We start from the raw sequence: 24,465 nt of genomic DNA, 5'->3' as shown, positions 1-24,465 counted from the left end.
TATAGCCTGATTTTCAGTTTTTTCTGCATACCCATCATCTAAGTACTCATTAACTCCCATCCTCCTTCCCAGCTCTCTCCCCAAACTTAGAAAATCAGGAACTAGAAAATTCTGTTTCAGTTTGTGTGCCATGCCCCCTCAGGGGTCAAAGCTTATTCGAAGTTTCAAATCCAGAAAAGTGGGCGGGGCCTTGGAAGTTTCTGAAGGTGGAAGCAGAGACCGCGGAACTACTGTTCCGGTAGTTGCAGTTCTCGGCGGGAAGTCAATTCTGGGGACCGGTAGTGGAACGCTCTGGAGCTTACTTCCGGCCACCTCAGCGGGAAGCGGAGACGCAAGCAGCTGGATCTTCGGCAAGTAAGGTAGAGGTACGACTGCCGTCGCGGCGGAGGAAGTCAAGGCGACGCCTACGGCCGTGCGGGCCACTGTCGGGTCCCTGTAGCCTGCGAAGATGGTGTTGCTCACGATGATCGCCCGGGTGGCAGACGGGCTCCCGCTGGCCGCCTCGATGCAGGAGGACGAACAGGTGAGGTGCTAGGTCCCCGCGACCTCGAACCCATGCCAGAGCGGGCTGCTCTCAGCGCTGGATTCCTTCTTAGGAGACAGGAGACCCTTGCGGCCTCCCAGGCGCGCCGGACCCCTCCCACGTGCTCATTTAGCCTTTGGGAGCAGAGAGACTACCTGTTAGAAGAAATCGTTCCTGAAGGCGGAGGTGGATTGGTGTTACCTGTTTCTCTTTAGAAAAACGCTCTTGGAGAAGGGATAGGTTCGGCTGATTGTTATCACCCGGTGCCCTGTCACTCTTTAGGGACTTTGTTAAAATTTAGGATTTCTAACTTTTTGCTGCTAATAAGGCTGACTGACAGGTCCTGGGAAAAATCAGCTCGAGTTCTTACGGCTCCTTCTACTGTGGCACCCGATCCTTGACCTCGCTTGCTGACATCTTTTGAAAGTGGATGAGGTAATATTGCCACATGTAGGCGCCCGTTTGAAGTTCAGTACAGTACCTTCTTTAAAGGTTATGCCCAATTCCCTCCTCCTCCGATAAGCCTTAGTAAATTCCTACTGTTGGACTTACAACCACTGTGTTATATTCCTGTAATAGTTTGTACCTTTACTGTTTTCCTTTGCCTTTTAATAAATTGGGTTTCCTAGCAGGCAAACGACAGATCTTAGTCATCTTTGTGTTTCCCATAGCTTTTCCAACAGCAGCTTTGTGCTAGTATCCTCAAAAATGTGCTGAGTTGATTAAAAAACAACTCCAGATATCTTGAAAGGAAGCTACTTTCTGCCTTAGAATCGCACGGGAAATTTCTGTTGTGAGACAAGTTTCTGGAGCAAGGTTAGTGGGGTCCCTGAAGAAGTGAGGCTGAGAATGAAATTTATATAACTAAAGTGATCAGTTTTATTTTACCTTCTCGTACAATCTAAGCAGTTTTTTGGAAAAAATCTCAAGGCCTAAAAAAAGATGAGTTCTAAAAAAAAATATTTTGCACATATCTTTTATTGGACTTTTCATTCATATATTCATGGGAAAAAGTAATTAAGCACATCAGATGGGCCAAGCATGATGCTAATGCGGAGGGTTGAGGGACATCGTCCCTGCTTTCATGGAGCTTACAGTTTATGGGAAAGTTAGGTGACTAACAATTATAATGTAGTATAACCCCTGTGGAAGAGGAAGAAGGTTCTGTGGTTGAACATGAAAAAGGTATCTAAGTTGATTTGGGGAGATTCATTCCACAAAACAAAGTCTAAACATTGATTTTAAAAATGTGAAAAATATATCATGCCCTGAATTTTCAACTGTGAAAAATTTTTCTCTTCTCCAGTTTGTTAAGAATTTTCTAGGACTACTCTGCAGAAGGAGTGAAGTTGTTAAAATGAATGCAAGAACAAGGGAGATGGTGTGGGGAAATTTCCCTTGAAGGATATGTAGTTTGACTGAGAAACAGTTTTCCCAGGGTGGGAAAATCTGGTCAGTTTTCCAACTATTGCGATGAATTCCAGCGTGCCGAAGAATATAAAGTAGATTTGAAAGTCTACTTACTGTTAGTAGGCCTTTACTCTGCTTTGATACTTGGTTGAAAAATTATTTGATATATTGTGTTTCTTAATTTAATTCCAAATTAGGTAGCAGTCTACTAAGGTGGATTGCTGTGTTTAATTGACAAGGAAAGATATTTTACACATAAATATTTTTGTGCTTATAATTCCATTGTGATTTCCTTTAGGAATTTTGATTTTGAATGACGAAGGCTTTCCTAAGCTTTTAATATGTGCAAAAATATGAATCTAGACTTATTTTTACTCTTATAATAGAATTTGGAACATTTAGAGAGTGCCTACTACATACCAAGCCTGTGCTAGGCCTGTTGAGCATGTGATTTCATTAAATCTTCATAACCAACCATGTTATTATAGGTACTGTTATTGTCACCATTTATAGATAGTGAAACTCTGAGGCTTAGAGAGGATAGGTCTCTTGCTTAAAGTCACACAGGTCATAAGCATAACAGAATTTTTCATCAGAGTTTCTTTGGCACTGTTGACATTTTGGGATGGACAATTCTTTGTTGTGGGAAACTGTCCTGTGCATTGTAGGGTGTCTAGCAGCATCCCTGGCTTCTACACCTTAGATGCCAGTACCTCTACCACCGCCTTTCCTCTGGTTGTGACAACCAAAAATATTTCCAGACATTCCCAGATGTCACCTGGGTGGGGGTGGGGGTGCAAAATCACCCCTAGTTGAGAACCACTGGTTTTTAATCAATGTCTCTAACTCCAAACTAGAGCCTTAGCAGCTTATCGCTATACTTTACTGCCTTGTTCTTAGTCTTTGTAATAATGTATTTACTCTTAGGAGTCCAGAAATAACTTTTTCAGATGAGTGTCTCCACCAAATAGTTTTATAGTTAAGCACCCTAACAGTCCAGGCCAAATAATACCATGTACTTTTTCAGTTATTTACACTGATAATAAATATATTTCAGATAGTTACTAGGTGCTAGTCCCTGTACAGGCTGCCTTATTACTGAGGATGAAAAGTTATTCAGATAATACAATAGAGTAAAATTAAAAAGCGATACAGGCAGAGGATCTTATACACTGTTTCCTCTGTGCTTTGCTGGAAATGTAGCCCTAGGGTGGGTAGAGGGATAGGTTTTCTGTTCAAACCTAGACTCTTTAAATGATATTCTATCTGTTTCCTATATTCGTTTCTCACGTTTCTCCTTTTCAGATGTTTGCAATTTCTTTATCTCCTTTCTGTTCAACCTCAAAATGAACCATATTCTCTTCTCTTTCATTTTGCCTCTTCTTTGTAGACTTGAAGAGGATATTAGATCTAACCAAGTAGACAGCAGGGAGCCCCAAGAGAGCAGATAGTCTGTTGTACAGTGGAACTGCCACACACCCCCAACCACCGTGGGTTGATTAATCACCTTACTGTCATTCCTTTTAGAGGAAAATAGTTCTTGGTGCTGCTGGCCTTTGACCAGCTGAGTCCAACAGATTTAAAGGTGATAAGAGCTTAGCTAAACATTCTTGTAGAGGCAAAAGATGGCATTTGATACAACTAGCTGTTCAGCAGTCCTAGGTGACAGCAATAAAAAGTATTGTGATTTTGTGGCAAATTCTACCCTGTAGCTTTTGTGTTATATACAGAACCAAATCCTAAATATGCTACTCGTCGACCTCAGATTAGTTTCAGAATTTGTCCAGACATTCACATCCACTTCATTACTGGATTCCTAACAGGTATCTTTTCCTTATACTGTATACAAGGCTCATCGAGTCTGTTCTAGATGAAGTAGAAAACAGAATTAGGACATCTAATCTAACTATTTTTAGATAGACTGCCTGACTGTGGGCCCTTTGTGACTTTTATCTTGAAAGCAAACTGAAGGTTTATCTGTAAGGAGGAGATTATATTGTTTTGTGAGATCTAGATCAGAGCTGCCACGTGGTTTCTTGAGCATTTCCTATGAATTAGATTTAATGTTAAATAGTAAGACAGTACCTAGAAGGCAGGTCTACTGTCATTGAAGCAATGTTAATTGTAGAGGTGGTATAACATGCTTAGGAGCAGAGCCTCCAGAGCTAGACTGCCTGGGTTCAAGTCCCAGCCCCTCCCCTTATTGGCCCCAAGTCCTTGGGCAAGTTTGACTTCTCAAATATAAAATGGGCATAATAAGTCTAATCACCTCATAGGGTAGTTCTAAAGATTATATGAGTTAAATTATGTAAAGTGTTTAGAAAAGTGGCTGGCAGAAAGAGAGAGTACTTTCATTTAATTTCATCTGCCTATTTCTGAAGAGTCTTTTCTAATTCCGTTTTGCCTTTCTTAAAGTTTATGGACTAGAATTGTACATAGTGTGGTAGGTACAAATATGCAATAATCAGGAATGGATGAATAAATAATTTTTCCCATTCTAAAACTAATCCATGCTTATTGTAGAAAATTCAGTAAATATGTACAAACAAAAGGACTGAGATGTTAATGGTGATTATTACCTCTATAATTGCTACTTAAATTATATCTATTTTGATGTATAACCTTAATCTTTGCATGTGTGTATAAAATTAAATGATGGATACTACTGTAAGACTGTTCCACCTAATTTTTTTCACTTAATATATAATGAATATTTTCTCAAATCATTGAATATTATACATCATTTTAATGGCTCTATAGTATTCCAGTATATAAATATACCATGTTATTTAACCAGTCCCCTATCTTATTATTGAACATTTGTTTTTTATTTTTATATGCATTTGTAGTTACTTTTTAACATATATATGTGTGTATGTATATTTTCAAAGTTGTGAAATTGTTGAATAAAACAGTATGCAAAATTTTATAATTTCTAATGCATATAGTCAAGATGACTACCAGAAAGACTGTGCCAATATTGTGTTCTGTGGAGTGGTGATGCTTACTGAACCAGCAAGGTAAAATGTTGGTTGACATGCCATAATCCCCATGTGTAGATATGCCCCCAGTGTCGTACATGGGCAATCACTGCTTTGTTCATTGTAAATCCCTGGAATTGCACATGCTTTTGGCCACAGCTTCTTGCAGTTGATACAGTTGTTAGGCTTTTTCTCTCAGGTTGCAGTAATGTTTACAATGCCTTTTGTGAAGTTGAAGGACTTGTACCAGTCTTTATTTGACTGACAGGTTTTGCCATCTGTTTCTTTCACTGGTTCCTTAAGGTGCTCACCTGCCTTTCACTGTCAAAAAACGTATAACATCTGTGGTTGTGTTTATTTTAGAAAAGCCAATGTCTAAAAAGCCCAATGTCTCAGTTCCACCCCCGAGATACTGATTTAATTGGCGGGGGTGAAAATTGGGCATGAGTAGTTTTTTTAATATCCCCAGCTGATTCTAGTGTGAAGCCCAGGTTGAAAATCATTGATCTATATTGATATTATTTCTTGGTACTTTCATAGCATTTCCGACTTTATTTTCATCCCTTTTATCTACTGTTGTGGAGTCAGATCTCTTTCAAATGCCATGTAATAGCATTGGTGAAGCCAACGGATTGGCAAGTACCATTCAAATGTAGGAACATAGGATATTGTGCACTAGTTCAAAGCGTGTGATACTATTTGCTCTCCTTTTTTGACTGACAATTATGAAAATATATATGTTACATGTTAGATATATACCTCAATAAAAATAGATTAAATAAAATGGTGAACTAAAAATTTCATTATGAATAAGGAAGTGAATAAGGAAGTAAATGGCACTGCTATATTAGCAATACTGTTTCATATGATACTGTTAATATGTATTATAATGATTATTATAAAGTATTATTAATATATAAAACTGTATGTATATATACACACACATGCATACATATATACATTAATATAGAAATATTTCTTAAGTGAGCAGCATTATAACAAATCATTGCCAGAAGGACAGTGCTAAACAACATTAATCTACAAATTGATACTTCTAGTGGTCTCTGCCTAACTCCCCTGGTTCGTTTATGCTGATTTACTTCCTTATTCATATTGAAATTTCTAGTTCACTATTATATTTAACCTATTTTTTTTGAGGTATATATCTAACATATAGCATTATATTAGTTTCAAGTGTACAACATGGTGATTTGATATTTGTATACATTGCGAAATGATCACCACAATAAGTCTAGTTACCATCCATCACCATACATAGTTAAAAACTTTTTTTTCTTTTTCTTTATTTCTTGTGATGAGGACATTTCAGATTTACTCTCTTAATAGCAGCTTTCAAATATGCAATATAGTATTATTAACTATAGTCGCCATGCCTTACATTACATCCCCATGATGTATGCATTTTATAACTTTAAATTCTTACCTTTTGACCCCCTTCACCCATTTCAGCAAACCTCTACTATCCTCCCCTCTGGCAACCACCAGTCTGTTCTCTTTATCTGTGAGCTCAGTGTTTTGTTTTGTTTGTTTATTTTGTTTTTTAGATTCCACATATAAGTGAGATCATAATGTATTTGTCTTTCTCTGACTTATCTTACTTAGCATAATGTCCTCAAGATCCATCCATGTTGTCACACATGGCAAGATTCTATTATTTCTTATGGCTAAATATTAGTCCGTTGTGCATATATACCACATGTTCTTTATCCATTCATCCTTTGATGGACATTTAGGTTGTTTCCGTATCTTGGCTATTGTAAATAATGTTGCAATGAACATAAGGGTGTATATATCTTTTTGAATTAGTGTTTTCATTTTCTTCAGATAAATACCCAGAAGTGGAATTGCTGGATGATAGTTCTATTTTTAGTTTTTTGAGGAACCTCCATACTGTTTTCCATAGTGGATACAGCAGTTTACATTCTCACCAGTAGTGCGCAAGGGTTCCATTTTCTCCACATCCTCGCCAGCACTTGTAATTTCTTATCTTTTTGATAATAGCCATTCTAACAGGTGTGAGGTATTACCTCATTGTGGTTTTGATTTGCATTTCCAGTTCACCATTTTAAATATAGCTTAGAGTCCTGTACTTGTACATTTGCTTATCTGCCATGTTCACAATTTTATCATTGCTTCCTTGTTTTTACTCTTAGTTCAGTGGTTCATGTCAAGAATTTTAAGATTTCACTTTGTATTTTCTCAAACTTAGACCTCAGATCCAGTCCCTGGGAGAATCTCATATAAATACTTTTCTATTTAAACGTTTAGGGATTAAACATCTACCAAGGGGAGATAGTGTTTCTTTCAATCCAAAATAAAATAATTCCTCCCATCACATGGCAAAAGTTATTGGATTTTTCCCCCCAGTATGTGGATAAATAACTAATACATATTGGCTTCCCATTCTTCCTGCACTTCTTTTCCCTTTTGGATCTAGTAGGTGAGTGAGGTCTGATTTTCTCCTTTTGAAATGATGCTGCTATTTCCCCCAGTAGACTATTTTCCCTCTTTAAAAAAAAAAATTTAGGGGCCGGCCCAGTGGCACAGCGGTCAAGTGCGTACATCCTGCTTCGGCAGCCCAGGGTTCACCGGTTCATATCTCTGGGGCAGACATGGCACCACTTGGCAAGCCATGCTGTGGTAGGCGTCCCACATATAAAGTAGAGGAAGTTGGGCACGGATGTTAGCTCAGGGCCAGTCTTCCTCAGCAAAACGAGGAGGATTGGCAGCAGTTGTTAGCTCAGGGCTAATCTTCCTCAAAAAAATAAAAAATAAAATAAATAATTAAAAAATTTTTTAAATCATTTAGAAATTGTTCAGGAAAATATTGCCTGTAATTCTATCATCTGAATATTATTATTTTCATTTTTGTATACATACATCCCTTGCCATGCAGACTTTTGCTGTCTGAACTTGGGAACCAAATAGATTTGTTCAGTAGTGGATATTTGACTCTCCTATCTTTGTCCTTACTCTTCCTCATTTTTACCTAGTTGCAGTTAGAGTGTTCATAATAATTTGCAGTCATGGCTACACACATTTAATTTTGCTTGAATGCTCCATACTGTAACACTTTGTGGAAGATTTTGCTTGGTATTCCAGCATAAGAATGAGATTCATTAGTCTGTTGTTCCCAGGATTTCCCCCTGAGTATAGAACATGTGAGTTCTGTGCCAGTAACTATGCAAGTGAAGTGGAGGAGGGCGCTGACCTAACAATGGAAGGAACACTGAATTGGAAGTTAAGCCTGCTTTAAATGTAGTTGAGGGGTGAGTTTTTACTTCTTAGCAAATAACTAATGTGATTTTCTTGAAGAACTAGGAGTTCCGGTCTCCCCTTTTGCTCTAAAAGTAGGCCATGGTTCTTTTGTTAAAATGAATCTTATTAACTTGTAAATGAAGGCCCTTATTCACATAGCATCCTCATAATGTGATGCTTCTCATAATTGAGACAGCTTTTTTTGTGGAAAATTCTTAAATGAAGGTGTCTTCTTTCAGTCTGGCCGCGACCTTCAACAGTACCAGAGTCAGGCTAAGCAACTCTTCCGAAAGCTGAATGAACAGTCCCCTACCAGATGTACCTTGGAAGCTGGTGCCATGACTTTCCAGTGAGTATAATCTTGACTTCTTTGTAATCATTTAAGTATGAAATACGGTAAATATAAGTAACACCTGATAAGAATGGTAACATTTTTTTAGAAGTAAAAATAACTTTAAAAATATAGTCTCTTCATAGAAGCAACTTCCCTGGCTCTAATTCTCTGCAAATCTGAAATCTTGATTTTTTTATTCAACTTGTATACAGTAATTTAACCTGTTAATCCTGTGTCTAGTGATAACTTTTTCTTTAGGAGCTTCTTGGAGCCACACACATGTAGGTTAGTACCCTTGCTCAAACATTTACTAACAATGTAACCTTGAACAACTCACAGGCCTCAATTTCCTCTATAAAATAGGGAGAATAATCATAGTTTTGTGAAGATTATGAGGGAATCCATGTATATCTCTTAACATCTTGGCTGGTACATAGAGAATAGTCACTAAGTGTTAGTTATTAGTTAGGAAAAAGAAAATTATAAAGGCTAGTGTAAGAGCATCTCAGTCAGTATTTATAGACAGTGCATGCGGCCGAGAGAGAGATCAAAGGGACTTGATTAGATTTCAAATAATCTACAAATAATTGCTATTAAATGTTTAATACGTGTCAAGTTTGAAGGTGATAAAACAGGAAGGATTTAAAAAGTAAAGAGAGGGCAAGAAGATCAGAGGAAAATAAAAAAGGATTAGCTGAATAATCCTTGCTATTTTAGGAACTCAGATTATGTAGACTTGAGAGAAACCTGCTGTGTTTAATTTAAAAGGAAAAAAGAAAACCTCTACTTACCAAAAAACAAGCAAACAAGTATACAAAACCAAAACCAAAACCAAAACCAAACCCTGGCCTGTTGGTTAAGAAAGTAGTGGATATTAAATTTCATAAAGTATTAATTTACATGGTATATGAAACATTTTCTATAAATGGAATTTTCAACATCAAAAACTATTGGAGGCACTTAATTATATAGTATCCGTATCTCTACCATGGGTTAGGAAGAAAAGATCTAGGAAAGTTTTCATGGAATTGAAGAGATGTTCTTCTGCCTGGTTCCTTTAGGACCTTTATAGTGTCATCTCATCCTTTATTTCCATGCGAGAGCTATTTATTAAAGATTTATTCTTTGCCAGATCATGTTTTAAGTCCTGCCTTTAATGTCTGTAGCTTTTAATGAACTTATCCTCTTATTAGAGAGAGACACATATGCAAACGACTATACTATAAAACATTAATGGCAAGAAGTGCTGTAATTGGGATATAAATAAAATGCTTTGGAGGAGAGAGAAGGAAGCAAGAAATTCCCATTTGTAGGGAGTAAGTTTTAGGGAACGGTGTAGAGGGAGGGAGAATGCAGAGCAATCTCACAGAAAAAATTATAGTAGAATCGAACATATGAAAATGAACAAGATTTCCCTAGGTACATAAGAAAGTATTATGGTTAGAAAGGAACACTATAAGCAGAAGTCCATGAGGACATGAAAAAACCCAGCTTGTTGGAGAACAGGATATCGTTTGGTGTGTTGGGATATATAATGGAATGCGGCCTGTACTTGTTTTGGAGGGCTACAGATACTATACCAAGGAGTACAATTTTATTTTATTGGTATTTAGGAATCCCTAGAGTTTTTAAGCAGGGTAATATGGTCATATTTACTTTTTAGGAATAAAACTGGTGGTTTAGAAGATGGTCTAGACTGAAGGCAAGGAGACCGGTTAATTCAGGTGCCCAAGCAAGAGATAGGACAGCAGTATTATTATTATCAGCATCATCATTATTACTATTATTTTAAAGGGTCTGCGAGATCATAGAATATAATAGACTATAAACTATGCTCTGTGGAGTCCTAGGATGCCTTAGGAACCACATATAAAGGGCAGGGATGGGGATGTGCATAATACTTTGGGCCCTTAAAGTCTTACTTAAAGAATTTATGACTTTATTTGCTATACGTATTGGTGTTCTGAACATAATTATTGCTAAAGTAAAGAATATTATGGTTGAAAAAACATTTGAAAACCACTGAATAACCTAACCTCTTTCCAAGGCTGCCTCAGACATGCAGTCATATGGCCCCTTCCAAAGTGCCAGGGAGCTCCCTCTCACAAGAGGAAGTCAGTTCTGTTATGGGATAGTTTCCACTTGATACAGAGTCCTCCTACCCTGGAAATTAGGCAATGTTATTAGTCTTCAGGTTCTTATGTTCTGTACCCAGTAAATGTCGTGGCATTAACTTCCAACTTTTAAGTATCCACAAAAATTTCCAGTTTCACTATTTTTCTTACAGCTGGAAGGAGTTTAAATATGTGTATACTGGTTTACCATAATACATAATCAAAGGTTAGATGGAGTCGCAACTCCGAGTTTTCAAGAAAAAGTCTTAGGTATTAAGGTATTTTAATTGGCAAATTATGTGATGAATAAACAGTTATAATAAACATGTCTAAATATTCCTTTTGGAATATACTTCTAATCGTTGGAAGATGTTTGCTTTCTGATTCCAAGGATTTATGGTTTGAAATTGACTTTCTGATTTACTTAGACTCAAAGGGCTTAGGTTAGAATCTTTTCAAAGTTTGTATGCCACTAAGAGTCTGTTTCAAATTGTTGGAGGTATTGTTACTCTACAAACAACGTTTCCATGCTTTTTTTTGTCTCTGCAGCTACATCATTGAGCAGGGAGTGTGCTACTTGGTTTTGTGTGAGGCTGCCTTTCCTAAGAAGTTGGCTTTTGCCTACCTAGAAGATTTACACTCTGAGTTTGATGAACAGCATGGAAAGAAGGTGCCCACTGTGTCTCGACCCTATTCCTTTATTGAGTTTGGTAAGTTTTTGCTCCTCACCTCTCTATGTAGGGAGCAAACAATATGGAGCAGCTATTTGTTACACTGATACAATGTTGACACATTTTTTTCTGATGTTTACTTACTGAAGTTTTGGATTCTGCCTCAGCTTCCTACCACCTCTTTTTGTCCTTTTGAATGATTGAGGCTTCTTTCTCATAAGTAATTTTCTCTGGTGGTTGATCTTTTCCCCATAAAGTTGTTTCCCTTTGCCCTTTTTTGTTTTTTGGTTGGATTCTTCATTAGGGTCAAGAACTGTGCCTAATGATCCACTTGACTGGCGCTGAGTTCTTCTTTCCCCCAACCCACAGATACACACACAGACATACACACACACAGTCAGGCTCATTTTATGGAGATCAAAATTTGGAAATCAGAAAGAATGGTGTTTTGTTTCTTTTATTAGAATAAGATCCTCTAGTTTAAGAAAAAAGTACCAGAAGATAATGTGATATTGTTGTTGTTAGTGCAGTTGAGTTGGTTCTGGTTCCTAGCGACCCTGTGAAGAGTAGAGTGAAACTCTGCCCAATCTTTTCCCACCATCCTCTCACCTTCCGGCAGTATATCAGACAATACTTTGCTGCTTTCATAGAGTTTTCATGGCCATTTTTTTTGGAATTGGGTGGCCAAGACGTTCTTCCTGGTCTGTCTCAGTCTGAAAATTCTGCTGAAACCTGTCCACCATGGGTGACCATGCTGGCATTTGAAATACCCGTGGCATAGCTTTCAGCATCACAGCAACACACAGCTGCCACAGTATGACAGCTGACAGACAGAATATGGTATTGGGGGATAACATTTACTACATGCAGAAGTAGTGAGCATGGGTATCCATATTTGTGCAAGAATTATAGAAGAACTCATCACTGGTCAGACCTGGTAGAGTGCCTCATGGCAACAGATCGAAGGAAATGTCCTAGGTACAGTAAGTAGAGGAAGTGAGAACAAGTATGATAAGACTACATCACTGACTTTTTAGTTAAAAAAGAAAATTGGTTTTACTATCTGAATTTCTGAAGTGTTTCAAGTTTGCTAGATATGTGGGCCATCTTGCTTTTTAGAAATAAAGAAAATTTAATGAAACATTCTAGTGTTTCATAACTACAAACTCTACAAGTGCTGATTTTTATAATGGCCAAATTTTCAAATTTTATTTTTGTAGACAATAGAGGTCCAGTAAACCCAAGAAAAAAATAAGACTACGCTATCAGGGTCACACAGGGAATAGTTTGTGCACTCAAATTAGCTTACAAGATTATGTACAAAGATATGAATGGGTTATGGGTGAACCACAAGGTGTAGTAACCTGAGACCAGTAACACAGTAATTGCTACCATCCCAAGGCCTGAGGGATAAGAGAAGGGAGCAGTTTCTTGAACTGGAAAGGAGAAAATTTATAGAGAATGCCAACTTGAGAGGAACAGTCACTTTTGGTGGAGGGACACTGCCAGTCCAAGGGGACTTCTCCAGGAGGAGTTAGGGGAATAAATAGCCTGATGTCATTATCCATTCTTCCTTACTCTTGGGGCTCCCCCCACTGGCTGAACCTAGCTAGAAGCTGGAGAGCAAGGAGCCCATGGATGTGGTCCATGCAGGTGAGCTTCCCAAGGCAGAAAGTAGAGTGCACAAGGCTGGAGAGGAGATCGAAAGAGGCAGATGAGGGGCCATCCCAGTGGCACAGCAGATAAATTCGCACGTTCTGCTTCAGCGGCCTGGGGTTTGCCAGTTCGGATCTCGGGTGTGGACCTACACACTGCTTGTTAAGCCATGCTGTGGCAGGTGTCCCACATATAAAGTAGAGTAAGGTGGGCACGGATGTTGGCTCACGGCCAGTCTTCCTCAGCAAAAAGAGGAGGATTGGCGGTGGATGTTAAGTCAGGGCTAATCTTCCTCAAAAAAAAAAAAAAAAAAAAGGAAAATGAAGGGTATTCAGCACACATACTTAAGATTTTTGTCAAAAGTTAAAAATGCAATTTTTAGTAATTAGTCATTCTTCTTACAGTGTTGAGAAATACAGATATGGGCTGAACATGAATGAGACCGCAGTTTATAGTGGTATTCTGGGAAGCTCCCTATCACGTTTGCTTTATGTGAAGGTTTAAGAACAGTGTGAAATTGGGAATGTAGGTTAAAGAAAATACTTTAAGACAATGTTTTTCAACCTTTGAATGAGAATGTAACTCTTTTCCATGCTAGGCTGTTGTGATGCTAGATTGTTGCCAGCATCCTTTCCAGGGAACGTGTAGAGTTAAGTAAGGAAATTCTGAGAGTCCTTGGAATATAGTTTGAAAATTTCTGCTTTCAGGAAAGGCTTACTGTAGAGGGTTTTAATTTATCTAAGGATCCTGATAGCAGATACTTCTAATTTGAAGGTGTGCAAAGGAAATTTCTCCTGAATGATCATCTGTTATATCTTTACATTTTACAAATGAAGAAATCAAAACTCAAATTTGATAGTCAGTCAAGAGCTTGGTTAACCATGGTCAGTTGCAGATCCAGACCCAACTCAGAACTTGCATTCCCTACTTTAGTACTGTGATGGACATGAAAGAATTTGTTAATGATCACTTTTCTTTATCGTTCTAGATACCTACATTCAGAAAACCAAGAAGCTCTACATTGACAGTCGTGCTCGGAGAAACCTGGGCTCGATCAACACTGAATTGCAAGATGTGCAGAGGATCATGGTGGCCAATATTGAAGAAGTGTTACAACGGGGAGAAGCACTCTCAGGTACCTGAAAGCAGTAAGAGTCTTAGGAAGAAGTGGTTCTCATTCCATAGGCAAGGGTAGCTTACTTTGGGATACCTTTTTTCCTGTTAGGTTCTATCTAGCTACTGTTAAGAATTCCTCTCTCAGAGATAGGTAACATTACAAATCTCCCAATATGATACATTTTTTTCCCAGCAAGATTAGTTTTTGTTGAGTTGAAACAGTGTAGAAGTCTCATTACATATCAGAAACAATTATTGTTTCCAAGATGTTTACAAAATTAAGTAAATATTTACAGAAACATATAAGTAAGAAAAATGAAAAGAAGAATGAGGAAATTGTCAAAAGATTTATTGTAGTGGTTTCCTGAGTAGCCACTTTGAGAGACTTTACTGCTGCCAGATCAAATGTTATAAAGTGCCATTTTCATCAAGGCATTCCTCTGCTGGAAAACTTTTAGAATCCGTGCCTACAAGATCATATCTAATCTGGTCTCAACTTACTTTGCATTCAATCAGTCATTATTACCGAATGCTTGTAATGTGCAAGGCATCATATTCTCTATAATGGAAGATAAGGAAATTGCAAACGTCTCTCATTCTCCCTAGTACAAGAACATTCTGCCTCAACCAGGTAGCTTCCTCACCATGCTGGACTTGTTCTTTAAGATCTGGATAACACCTGCTTCTTCAAAGAAGCCTTCCTGATTCCTATAGCCCATGTCACATTAATCTCTTTTGTCCTTTAAACTTTTAAAGTGCGCTTAGCTGCATGGTGTTTTTAGCACATCATGGTGTGTGTGTACATGTATTTGTGTGTACTTATTTACCTAATTTACCTTAAAATATACATATTTACCTAATAATTAAATCTTACCTAAGTGTTTAATGTGGTCATGTATTCTTTAAAGGTAGTATTTGTGTGTTTCATATCTTTTTCATGTACTTCTGTTATTTCTCTCACAGTAATGATCACAAGTAGATACCTTAATGAATATTTCTTGAATTCAACCTTGTTACATAATCATGGGTAAATGGATTTTCCTTTATTATGACTGCAAATTTTAACCTTTATGTTTGTAGTCATTGTTTGTCCTAGCATATAGCTTCACACTCTTTAAACATCAGATTTTGGATAAGTGAGTCTGTGTAAATTTTTATCATAACAGACTTAACAGTTTTTATCTGGGATAAAGTACACCAGCACAAGAATTTTTCTTAAATCCAAAATTTATATATTGGCCAGTTTATCAAAAGTGTAAGGGATTCTCTTCTAAGTGCTGTGCTGTTGCTACAAAGGTGCTATGTTAATTGAAAAAGAAGTACATTTCTCCCCTCAAGTAGCTTCGTCTGATTGGGAAGATAAGGAACATTGTCACAGAATAATTCATAGACAGTATAAGGGAGCCAACATCAATTGAACCCTTACTTTGTGCTAGGCAATATAGTAGGGGGCCTTTACATATATCTTCTTTATTCTTTAGAGTAATCCCATTTGAAATGGGTGGTATCAAACAAGTTTTACAGATAAAGAAGCAGAGACTCAGAAAACTTAAATAGCTTACCAAAAGTCACACTCACTGCTAGTGCCTTGCAGAATTTGTTGGCCTCCGGAGTCCCTGTCCATCTTCAGTGTATGATAGTTTTAAATAGATAAATAGACAATAAGAGCTATAAAAGTTTAGAAGGAAGTAGATAAATGTGAAGTGGACAGGGACGATTTCTTGAATTTTGATAGATTAGGAAGGAGTGAAGAGAGTGGTATTTTAAGAGGAAGAAAAAACATCTGAAAAGAGCATATTTGAAGAACAGTAAAAAGATTAGCCTACTTCAAAAAATGTTTCTTCCTCAAGTTTCTTGATAAAAAGCATCCATCTTTTATGCTTTTTTCTCTTTGTAATTTTTAAAGTTTAAGAGCTAGTCTGCTTTGCATTTAAGACCCAAGAATAGTTCCTATGGGTTCTTTCAGCAAGATCAAATTATGTCCTTTTTTACTGCATAAATATACTTGTGTCTTTTAAGCCATGGGTTTTGTTTTTTCGTTCAAACATGTCACCCTACTAGACTGTAAATTCCACAAATACAGGGATCACATATGTTTTGTTCATCATTGTATCCTCCAGTACTTCACATGGTGCCTGTAATGTAAATATTGCTAAATGACTTCTCCCAAAAGTTGCTTTGTCTTTATAGCATGTGTTTCAACATGTTCCTGTGTAGAGGAATTCTCTGACTATTCCGTATTTTATGTGACCTAGTAGTTGTTCTCCGCCCAGTTATTCTCAGCAGATTTAGATTCATTTAGCAAATATTTATTTATTGAGCACTGACTATATGCCAGTGCCTGTTCGAGGGCCTGGAGTTATAGCAGTGAACATAGTAGTTAAAAACCTCTGTCTAGAGGAGTGTACATTCCAGTACACTGGCTAGGAAGATTCCTGGCAGCGTTGTCATGGTTATTTCTCATCCCCTAACTTTTTTCTTGTGTGACTAGGTGTTTTTCTTACTTACAGGACAAGTTGCTAATTTAGAAGTGACTGTCATGTCTGTGTTGCTAAGCAATGCCACATTTCTCAATCAAAACCAGTCTCTGTTAAGCAATTCTAGATATTCCAAAAGCATTCCCCAAGGAAGAACAAGCAAATTCCGATTGCAAAATAGGGTTTTTCAAAAGTTTGAAGAAGTAGAAAGTTTGATAGAATTCCTTTATATCAAACTGAGAATTTACTTTTTACTAAAATATGCCATATATTTTAGTCCAGTCTAGCTTGTGTATATCTGGCTGTTTTCTAAGTGCTCAGTTAACAATTATAAGAATATAAACAATTATAAGAAGATAACAACATTACAAATGTTCTTATAGGACAAAAAACTTTGCAGAAGATTCTGAAAAGCTTAATTTAATAGATATTGGTGGTTTTCTAGCACCTATGATTGTATTTTAGTTACAGCTTTCCTATGTCTCTTGAAATATAATTTCTGATAGCTTTACCTTCATAATAGTCTTTGCTATGTGGAGAATCTTACAAATTTGGTCACAGTCACCACTGTGAAGATGAATTATGAAGATGATTAATGTCAGCTAACATTTATTAAGTGTTTACCATATGCCAGCATTGTGCTCACTTTACAGGCACTCTCATATACCTGTAATCCTCTGACATAGTTACTGTTATTATCCCCATTTTATAGTTGAAGAAACTGGGTCTTAGGGAGGCTGAGTGAGTTGGCCAATGTCGCATGGCTGGTTTAGCTGAGATTTGAACCAGAATCTGAGGCCAGAGCCTGTATTCCTAACTACCTTACTGTACAGCCTCAAGAATTTGAGTTAATTTGGTCTGATAGTTTAAAAATGCATTGTAGATTTTACAGTGCTTTGGGATCATGAGTTAATCAGTACTGGCCACTTTACCTTTAAAATAAAAATGATAATTAAAGCTTCATGGTTGTTTGGTATAGTGACACTCACTTTGGTTATTTTTATGTCTTAATACATTTGATAAAATACTTCCAGGGACTAATTAATGTTTTCCTTTTTTCCTCTTTGACAGCTTTGGATTCAAAGGCTAACAATTTGTCCAGTCTGTCTAAGAAATACCGCCAGGATGCAAAGTACTTGAACATGCGTTCCACTTATGCCAAACTTGCAGCAGTAGCTGTATTTTTCGTCATGTTAATAGTGTATGTGCGATTCTGGTGGCTGTGAAGTAATGAACCAGTCACTGGCAAGGGAGAACCTACAATTCGGCAGGTGTATGTTTTCAGGAAGCTGAGCTCACAGAGATGTGTATTAGAATCCAAGTGGAATTTCTGCCTCTAAAGACCTTGCAAGAAAAGATACGCCCTGAAAATGAAAGGTTACACCTCATTTAACGAAGCTTAACCCTGTGTAGAAAGTCTCTTGTGTGGGCAGAGGCTTTCTCTGGGTGCTAAGCCATATGTGTTAGGGAACAGTAGATTGTTTTCTTTTGTTTTTTCCCTCCCAGTGTTTTACATTTCTAAAACAGCACTGATCAGGGCATCCTCATTCTCTAGTGGAGCCATCAGTGAGGTTTGGCTTAACCAATCTGTGCTAGAAATAGTCTGCAATTCCTTCAGAGAAGGCAGCCCTTTGGGAAGATTTTTGACTCTATCTGATCAACATTCCTTTTGTTGGTGACATTTGTGAATTTCAGTAATCTGAGCTTTGGATGGCCTTTTAAATAAGAATCCAGTATGTAAAGGTTAATTGCTGTGCTGCAAAGATCTTGTCTCTTGGCCCCTGTAGGAAGTTAACCTTTGTTGTTTTTCTTTTGTGATATTTTGCTTATTGCACAATTGCTTTAGGGTTAAATGAATTATATTAAGATGCCTTGAAATTATAGCACTCCTTGATTAAGAAGCTAAAATGTTTTCTGTCATTTACTCCTTAAAAGACTTAAATTAGTTTCGGACATTCTTAATGTTATTTTTCAGCATCTGGTTTATGTTAATATAAGAGTGAGAATAGCTTATAGATAGCCACAGGCCCCTGATGTAATGAGAAGAAAGGCCTGCTCGTAACTACAGCATTGTCCTGCCCCTTTCTCACTTTCTCCATTACAGTTTTCCCCACACTCTTTTCCTCCTGCCACAGTTTGCTAACATTTTTTAAATTCTTCTGTGACCATTAGTTTCGTGTCCCATAAACATCCTCTCAGGATATTCTCAAATTTCAAAATGGAAAATGTTCAGCTGTGTAGTTAATTAAATTTAAATTTTTGCATAGCAACTGCTCAAACTACTAAATACATTTATCTGAGAAAGTCTCTGAGAGTACTTCATACCTCCTTCAGTCTGTGTAAATTCCCTGAGAATGTTCTAGAGATAGATTAATCATTTACAGTGGCTTCTGTTAACAAATAAAAGTACCTATGATTTTTCCCTTTTTTGCTCAGGGATGATAGGGATTTCCTTTTACCTTCTGAGGTAGGATTTTTTAAGTGAGAAGAACAGGACTTTTAAATAGTGTCACAAGGGTCTACAATATAACCTATAATTCCTACACATACTGCAAATATTTCTTTAAATTGTGCAGGAAAATGAGCCAACTTCTTATTTCTTCACATCTTTGGAAAGAACTTTAACCAGTAAGCAATTTTATAACTTTAAGAGATCATCAAAGCTACTGTCCTGATTCCTGATAGAGAAAAAAATCCTGTTTCCTTATAACAAGGCAAGGAGAAATGCTTATTTTATTCCTGATAATTTACAGAGCTAGAATACAATTTTTTTTTCCATTTTGAACCTAAATCTGCCAATTAGAGTTTGGTGCATGAAATAGGAAGTTACTTTTTATAGAGAATAAGTGCTTTTAAGGCCCTAAAAGCCTTGTCCCTAAGTAATGATGTTGATAATAAAAGCCTTTGAAAGGCTAAAAACCTAAGTAGTGGTACCATAGCATTTGGTACTTCTAAACGAGTGGAGAGTGGCAGCTCGTTGAGAGTTGCATGCTGCAACCACGTGTTCAGCAATGAAATAAATACTTCTAGAATGTTCCCTTCAGTGTGCAGTTTTGTTATCTAGTTAATTTATGTACACATAGCCTTCTAGGTACATTTCTACCTAAACTCAGTGGGTTAATTAAAAAAATGAGAAGCAGGAGATGAGGAACAAAGGAATAAGAAAGTAGTTTAAGATTATGATGATAGAAAAATGAAAGAAAAAGACTGTCATAATATGTCTCCTACTTCTGTTCTTTATTGGAGGTAGTGGGAAGATCTGACTGGATGAAATGTATCAGCAACCAAACAGACATCTAAAATAAAATGTGATAAACAACTATATGGGGTTGTTAGGGGCACATTAAGAAAGGACACCAAATTTACTTTGGAGAAGAGTGTAGTAAGAGGAGAAATAGGGTATTCTAGACAGAGTCAATGGCTTGTGCAAAGTCATGAGTTACAAAGAACAAGGCACGTTTTGGAGATGGTTATTAGCTTGGTTCACCTTAATTCATAGCGTTAGTGTAGGCAGTTGAGACTTGAAAAAGAAACACTAGACTGGTATACTATCATAAAGGGACTTTGCTGCCCTAAGGTGTTTAGACTACACTAACATCAGTGGCAAGAGATGACATCACATTTATAGTTTCAAGTGATCATTCTGGCCATAGTTTTAAAAGATATATTAGAGACGGATAAGCCTGGAAATAGGGAGATGAAACTAAGGAGCCATCCAAGGTAGAATGAGACATAGGAGACAGATTTCAAGTGATTTTCAAGAAAAGAGTCATCCCAGGTATCAAATAATAACTAATGTTTACATAATGCTTTCTTTGTTAGGAGCTTATTTAATTTTATTCTCACATTGACACTTTATTTTATTCTCACATTGGTGTTTTGAAGTAAGTACTGTTCATACCATATGAATGAAGAAACTTTATAACGGTTACCACTCTGAGGCACAGAAGAGTTAAGTAATTTGTTCAAAGTTGCAGAGCTAGAAAGTGATGAAGCTAAGAATTGAGCCTAGTAGTTTGGCTCCAGAGTCTTGCTTTTCTCCACTATATTATACCACCAAGAGGTCAAATAAGTACCAAAAAATGTATTTTGAATTTAGTGATTAGGAACTTAATCATACAGGTAGAAGTAATTACAGAGAAGTGGGGACAAGTCAGATTGCAATGGGTTGAGGATCGTGTGAACCACTGGGAAGTAAACATGTAGAACTCCTCTTACAAGTAGCTTCTCTGGTGGTTATGACATTGAACTTCATAACATACTTTAGTTGAACGTCTCACAAATATTAAAATGTAGCAGTATTTGGCACATTGTACGTACATATGTTCATTAACTGCCTAACAGTGGTTCTTAGCCTTTTTGGAAAACCTTTAAAAATCTGATGAAAAGTATGTGCCTTTACTCCAGAAAAATGTTCCTGCGTACGTGCATACCAAGTATCACATACTATGTCAGGGTATTCAAGAGCTCCACAGAGCCCATTCGTGACCTAGTGGTCCATGATTCCCCAGTTAAGAACTCCAAATATATAAGATGTGGAACTCAAAGGTAAGTACCCAAAGCCTTGAAAACTGTCCAGCTGTGGTGAATTGGAAGAATTCTGCAGTTTGAATTAACTTCGTGGATGAGATGCATTCTTGAGAAATTGTGTACCCAAAAAAAAAAAAAAATTTCCTGTAGTGCTTTCAGGGATCTGGTTCTATAGAAAAAAATATACATTTAAGGATATTAAAACTTATAGTTTCTTCTATCAGTGGGAAGTCTTATAAAAGCAAGTTAAGAAGGCAAATGGATAATCATTTCTGCACACACGGTATTTAATACATGTATAAGAAAACATCTCATAATTTAAATTCTCATCTTATTGGGAGTTGCATGACTAAGGGCAGAAGTGGTGGTGGCCACACAATTAAGGCTTTTGGTTAGCGTATTTAGCAGAACTGACTGAGCCCCACCTGGTTGTCATTTCAGCTCAGCAAAAGGCAAAGAGCAGTGGTTGTATAGATGTTACTACTGTAACTGCACATTAACTGATTGGATTAAACAGCTTGTACTGTAAAGGTCCCCAAAGAAAAATTTGTAGCATGTCTGACATAGTTTGAGATAGAATGGGCAAATTTGGTCTCACATCCCACTCATTACAGACAGGGTTGACCCAATAGTGTAAAACTATATCGAGCAATTTAACCACTCAGTTCTAATAAAGTTTATTTCAAGTGCTGTAACTGAATTCATGTTTTAGATTAGACAAATTGTTGTAAATTTGGTTTCCATATACTAATCAAGACTGGATTGTTTTTTTCTCCCATAACCTTTATTTATTGAGCACTGTGTATTAGGCATTTTGCATGTATTATTACAGTCCTCATAACCATTTTCCCAGCTTGCCCAAAGTCACATAGCAAGTTGAAGTCCTTAGGTTCAGTTCCAGGACTGCTGGACCCCTAGTCAGTCAGTACACTATACTGTTGACTGCTCCTGAATGATGATGTAAACGCGTTCTTAAGCTCTGGTGTTTCAGTTTGTCCTGTCGGGTTAGTTTGCCTTTTTTTGAAAGGGTAAATTAATTTTTATGATTTCGTTATTCCCATCTCCTTTTAATTTACTTCTCTGTCATTTCTCCCTTTGTTCCTTTTTAATATTTTGTGCTCTTGAGTTCTTTTTTGCCCTTTCTCATGCTTGGTTTGTAATACATCTTATTTTATTTGCTCGCACTTTTTCATTTTATCTCAATGTTAATTCAACGTTTATTTACATCTGAATCACTGAAGGTTTAGCGAAGTGATTTTTAAAAATAAATCCCCCCTTTTTTCCTGTTTTTTCCCCCATTCTCTGCTCTTTTTCCTCCACTCTTTCTCTTCCCTTCTTTTATCCCTTCCCATTTTACTTCATTTCCCTAGATGGTATTTGTACTTAGGAGTTAATGTAATGCTACAACTTTGTTTCTGCAAGCGAGAGCTTCAAAATAAACTGTTATGTTTACTCTTTATTTTTAGACCTTAATTTATCTTACCTTTTATTGATTTTATAATAAACTGTTCTTAGTCAATGCGGATATGCCCCTGCTTTAAGGAATCTCCATAAAAAATTTCAAACATTGCAAGAATTCTTCGAGAACAAGCTTCTCTAGTTTGTCTTCTATATTTAGGACTTCAGCTGTCACTTATATTTCTGATAACTTCAAAATATACCTGTCAATCCTCAAACTTGAGGCCGAGACCCCAATTTTTTGGCTGGTTAACGAGTATCTGTGTTTGAATATCCCATAATTATTTCAGTGCATCTAAAACATCTTATTATCTCCGTTCCATTACTCTCAAAGGTAAAACCTAACCTGTGCTTCCTACTATATTTCTGGGTTTTAGGCATTACCTGCCACCCTGTGACCTGAGCTACAAGTCATGAATTGCATATGACTCCTGTTTTCTCCTTCTACCTCTGAGCTCTTAACCAAAATCTGTTTTTCATAACCGCCAAAATATTTCTCATCCATTACTTCCTTTTGTCTTAGATTCAAGCTCTCAGTGACTTTAACTTGGACTCTTGCAGTAGCCTCCTTACTACTTTCCTTACACGTGTCTCAACCCACTGCTACCAAGTTAATACCAGAAATTTTTTTAAAGAACTAATCACACCTCCAATACCTATAGAATAAAAGATCACCTACTCCAGTCTGCCTTCCACAATCTTTGTACCATTTCAGACTCATCTGCCAATCCCCACCACCTCTTTTGTTTCAGCCACACCAGATTATCTAGGCTTCCCTAACCAATGAAGCATTTTACCTTGTACCTCGGCTCATTGGTGCCTTCTCTCCAGAACATCTTTTTTGTGTTCCTTACCCCTGTCCTTTTCACCTTCATTGTACTAAAGTTCTGCTCATCTTTCGGAGACCCAGCTCTAACGTCTCCTTTGTAAAGCCTTTCTAACATTCTCACATCCTCCTTCCTTCCAACCTGAGAGAAGTTATAGTTTCATCCTCCCATAGCAACTTGTTCATATTTCTAGCATAGAACCTACCAATTTAGAATAGCAGTGGGTGTGTACTTGTCTGTCTCCCTGACTGTATACCATGTGAAGTCCCTGAGGTAGAGACCAATTGTTATCCATGTGTCTTTGAATCCTTGGCACTCAGTCCAATGGCTGACATGTTGGGAGTACTCAGCAAATACTTGCAGAATGAGTGTATTGACTTACAAAAATTTATGCACAGGTATTTTGGAACTGGGCTGTTCTGTAAGTCATGGATATACATATAATTTGAATGAAAGGAGAAAATGTGGTATTAAATGGTAAAGGCCAAATAAGGGAATGGGAAAGGAAAAAGGCACATTAAAAAGAAGTAAGAACAGGGGCCAGCCCAGTGGCATAGCAGTTAAGTTCACACACTGCACTTCTATGGCCCACGGTTTGCAGGTTCGGATCCCGGGTGTGAACCTACTCACTGCTTATGCCATGCTGTGGCAGACATCCCATATATACCGTAGAGGAAGATGGGCACAGATGTTAGCTCAGGGCCAATCTCTGTCACACACACACCAGTCAGAACAAGGGAGGACTAACAGGAAGATTCTGTCTATGTACGGTGAACACACTGGAGAAAGAAAGATAATATAGCAAGTGAAATTGATTCCTTAGGACAGAATTGTAAGGTAAGACAGTGTAGAGGGAGAGGAAGTTAAGGCATGGAGACAAATTAGACTTGCAGAAAAAGCACAAAGTCAGATAGACTGGCAGATCTCCGTCTGGAAATGTTTCTAGTTGACCACAGAGCCATCATGGCTATGATTGCTTTATGTTGTGTGGCTAATATTAAATGAACTTTACATGTCACTTAACTCCTTACCAATTTGTCATCTGAAAAAGTGGCTCCAGTTCAACAATAAATACCTTGACCACCATGC

At 37.3% G+C, this 24,465-nt stretch overlaps 1 protein-coding gene across 1 annotated transcript; it reads left to right on the top strand.

Moving 5' to 3' along the window:
* Positions 1 to 214: 214 nt before the first annotated feature.
* Positions 215 to 21,285, top strand: SEC22B (SEC22 homolog B, vesicle trafficking protein). Its single transcript, XM_014831046.3, has 5 exons — positions 215 to 523; positions 8,433 to 8,542; positions 11,191 to 11,351; positions 13,957 to 14,103; positions 17,633 to 21,285. The coding sequence occupies exons 1-5, from the start codon at positions 449 to 451 to the stop codon at positions 17,785 to 17,787; spliced, it is 648 nt and encodes a 215-aa protein (XP_014686532.1). The 5' UTR covers positions 215 to 448; the 3' UTR covers positions 17,788 to 21,285.
* Positions 21,286 to 24,465: the final 3,180 nt, after the last annotated feature.

This window comes from Equus asinus, chromosome 16, assembly GCF_041296235.1.
Source record: "Equus asinus isolate D_3611 breed Donkey chromosome 16, EquAss-T2T_v2, whole genome shotgun sequence".
NCBI classification, from domain to species: domain Eukaryota; kingdom Metazoa; phylum Chordata; class Mammalia; order Perissodactyla; family Equidae; genus Equus; species Equus asinus.
Note: the sequence above shows the minus strand (reverse complement) of the source record. Positions and strands in the feature narration are given on the sequence as shown.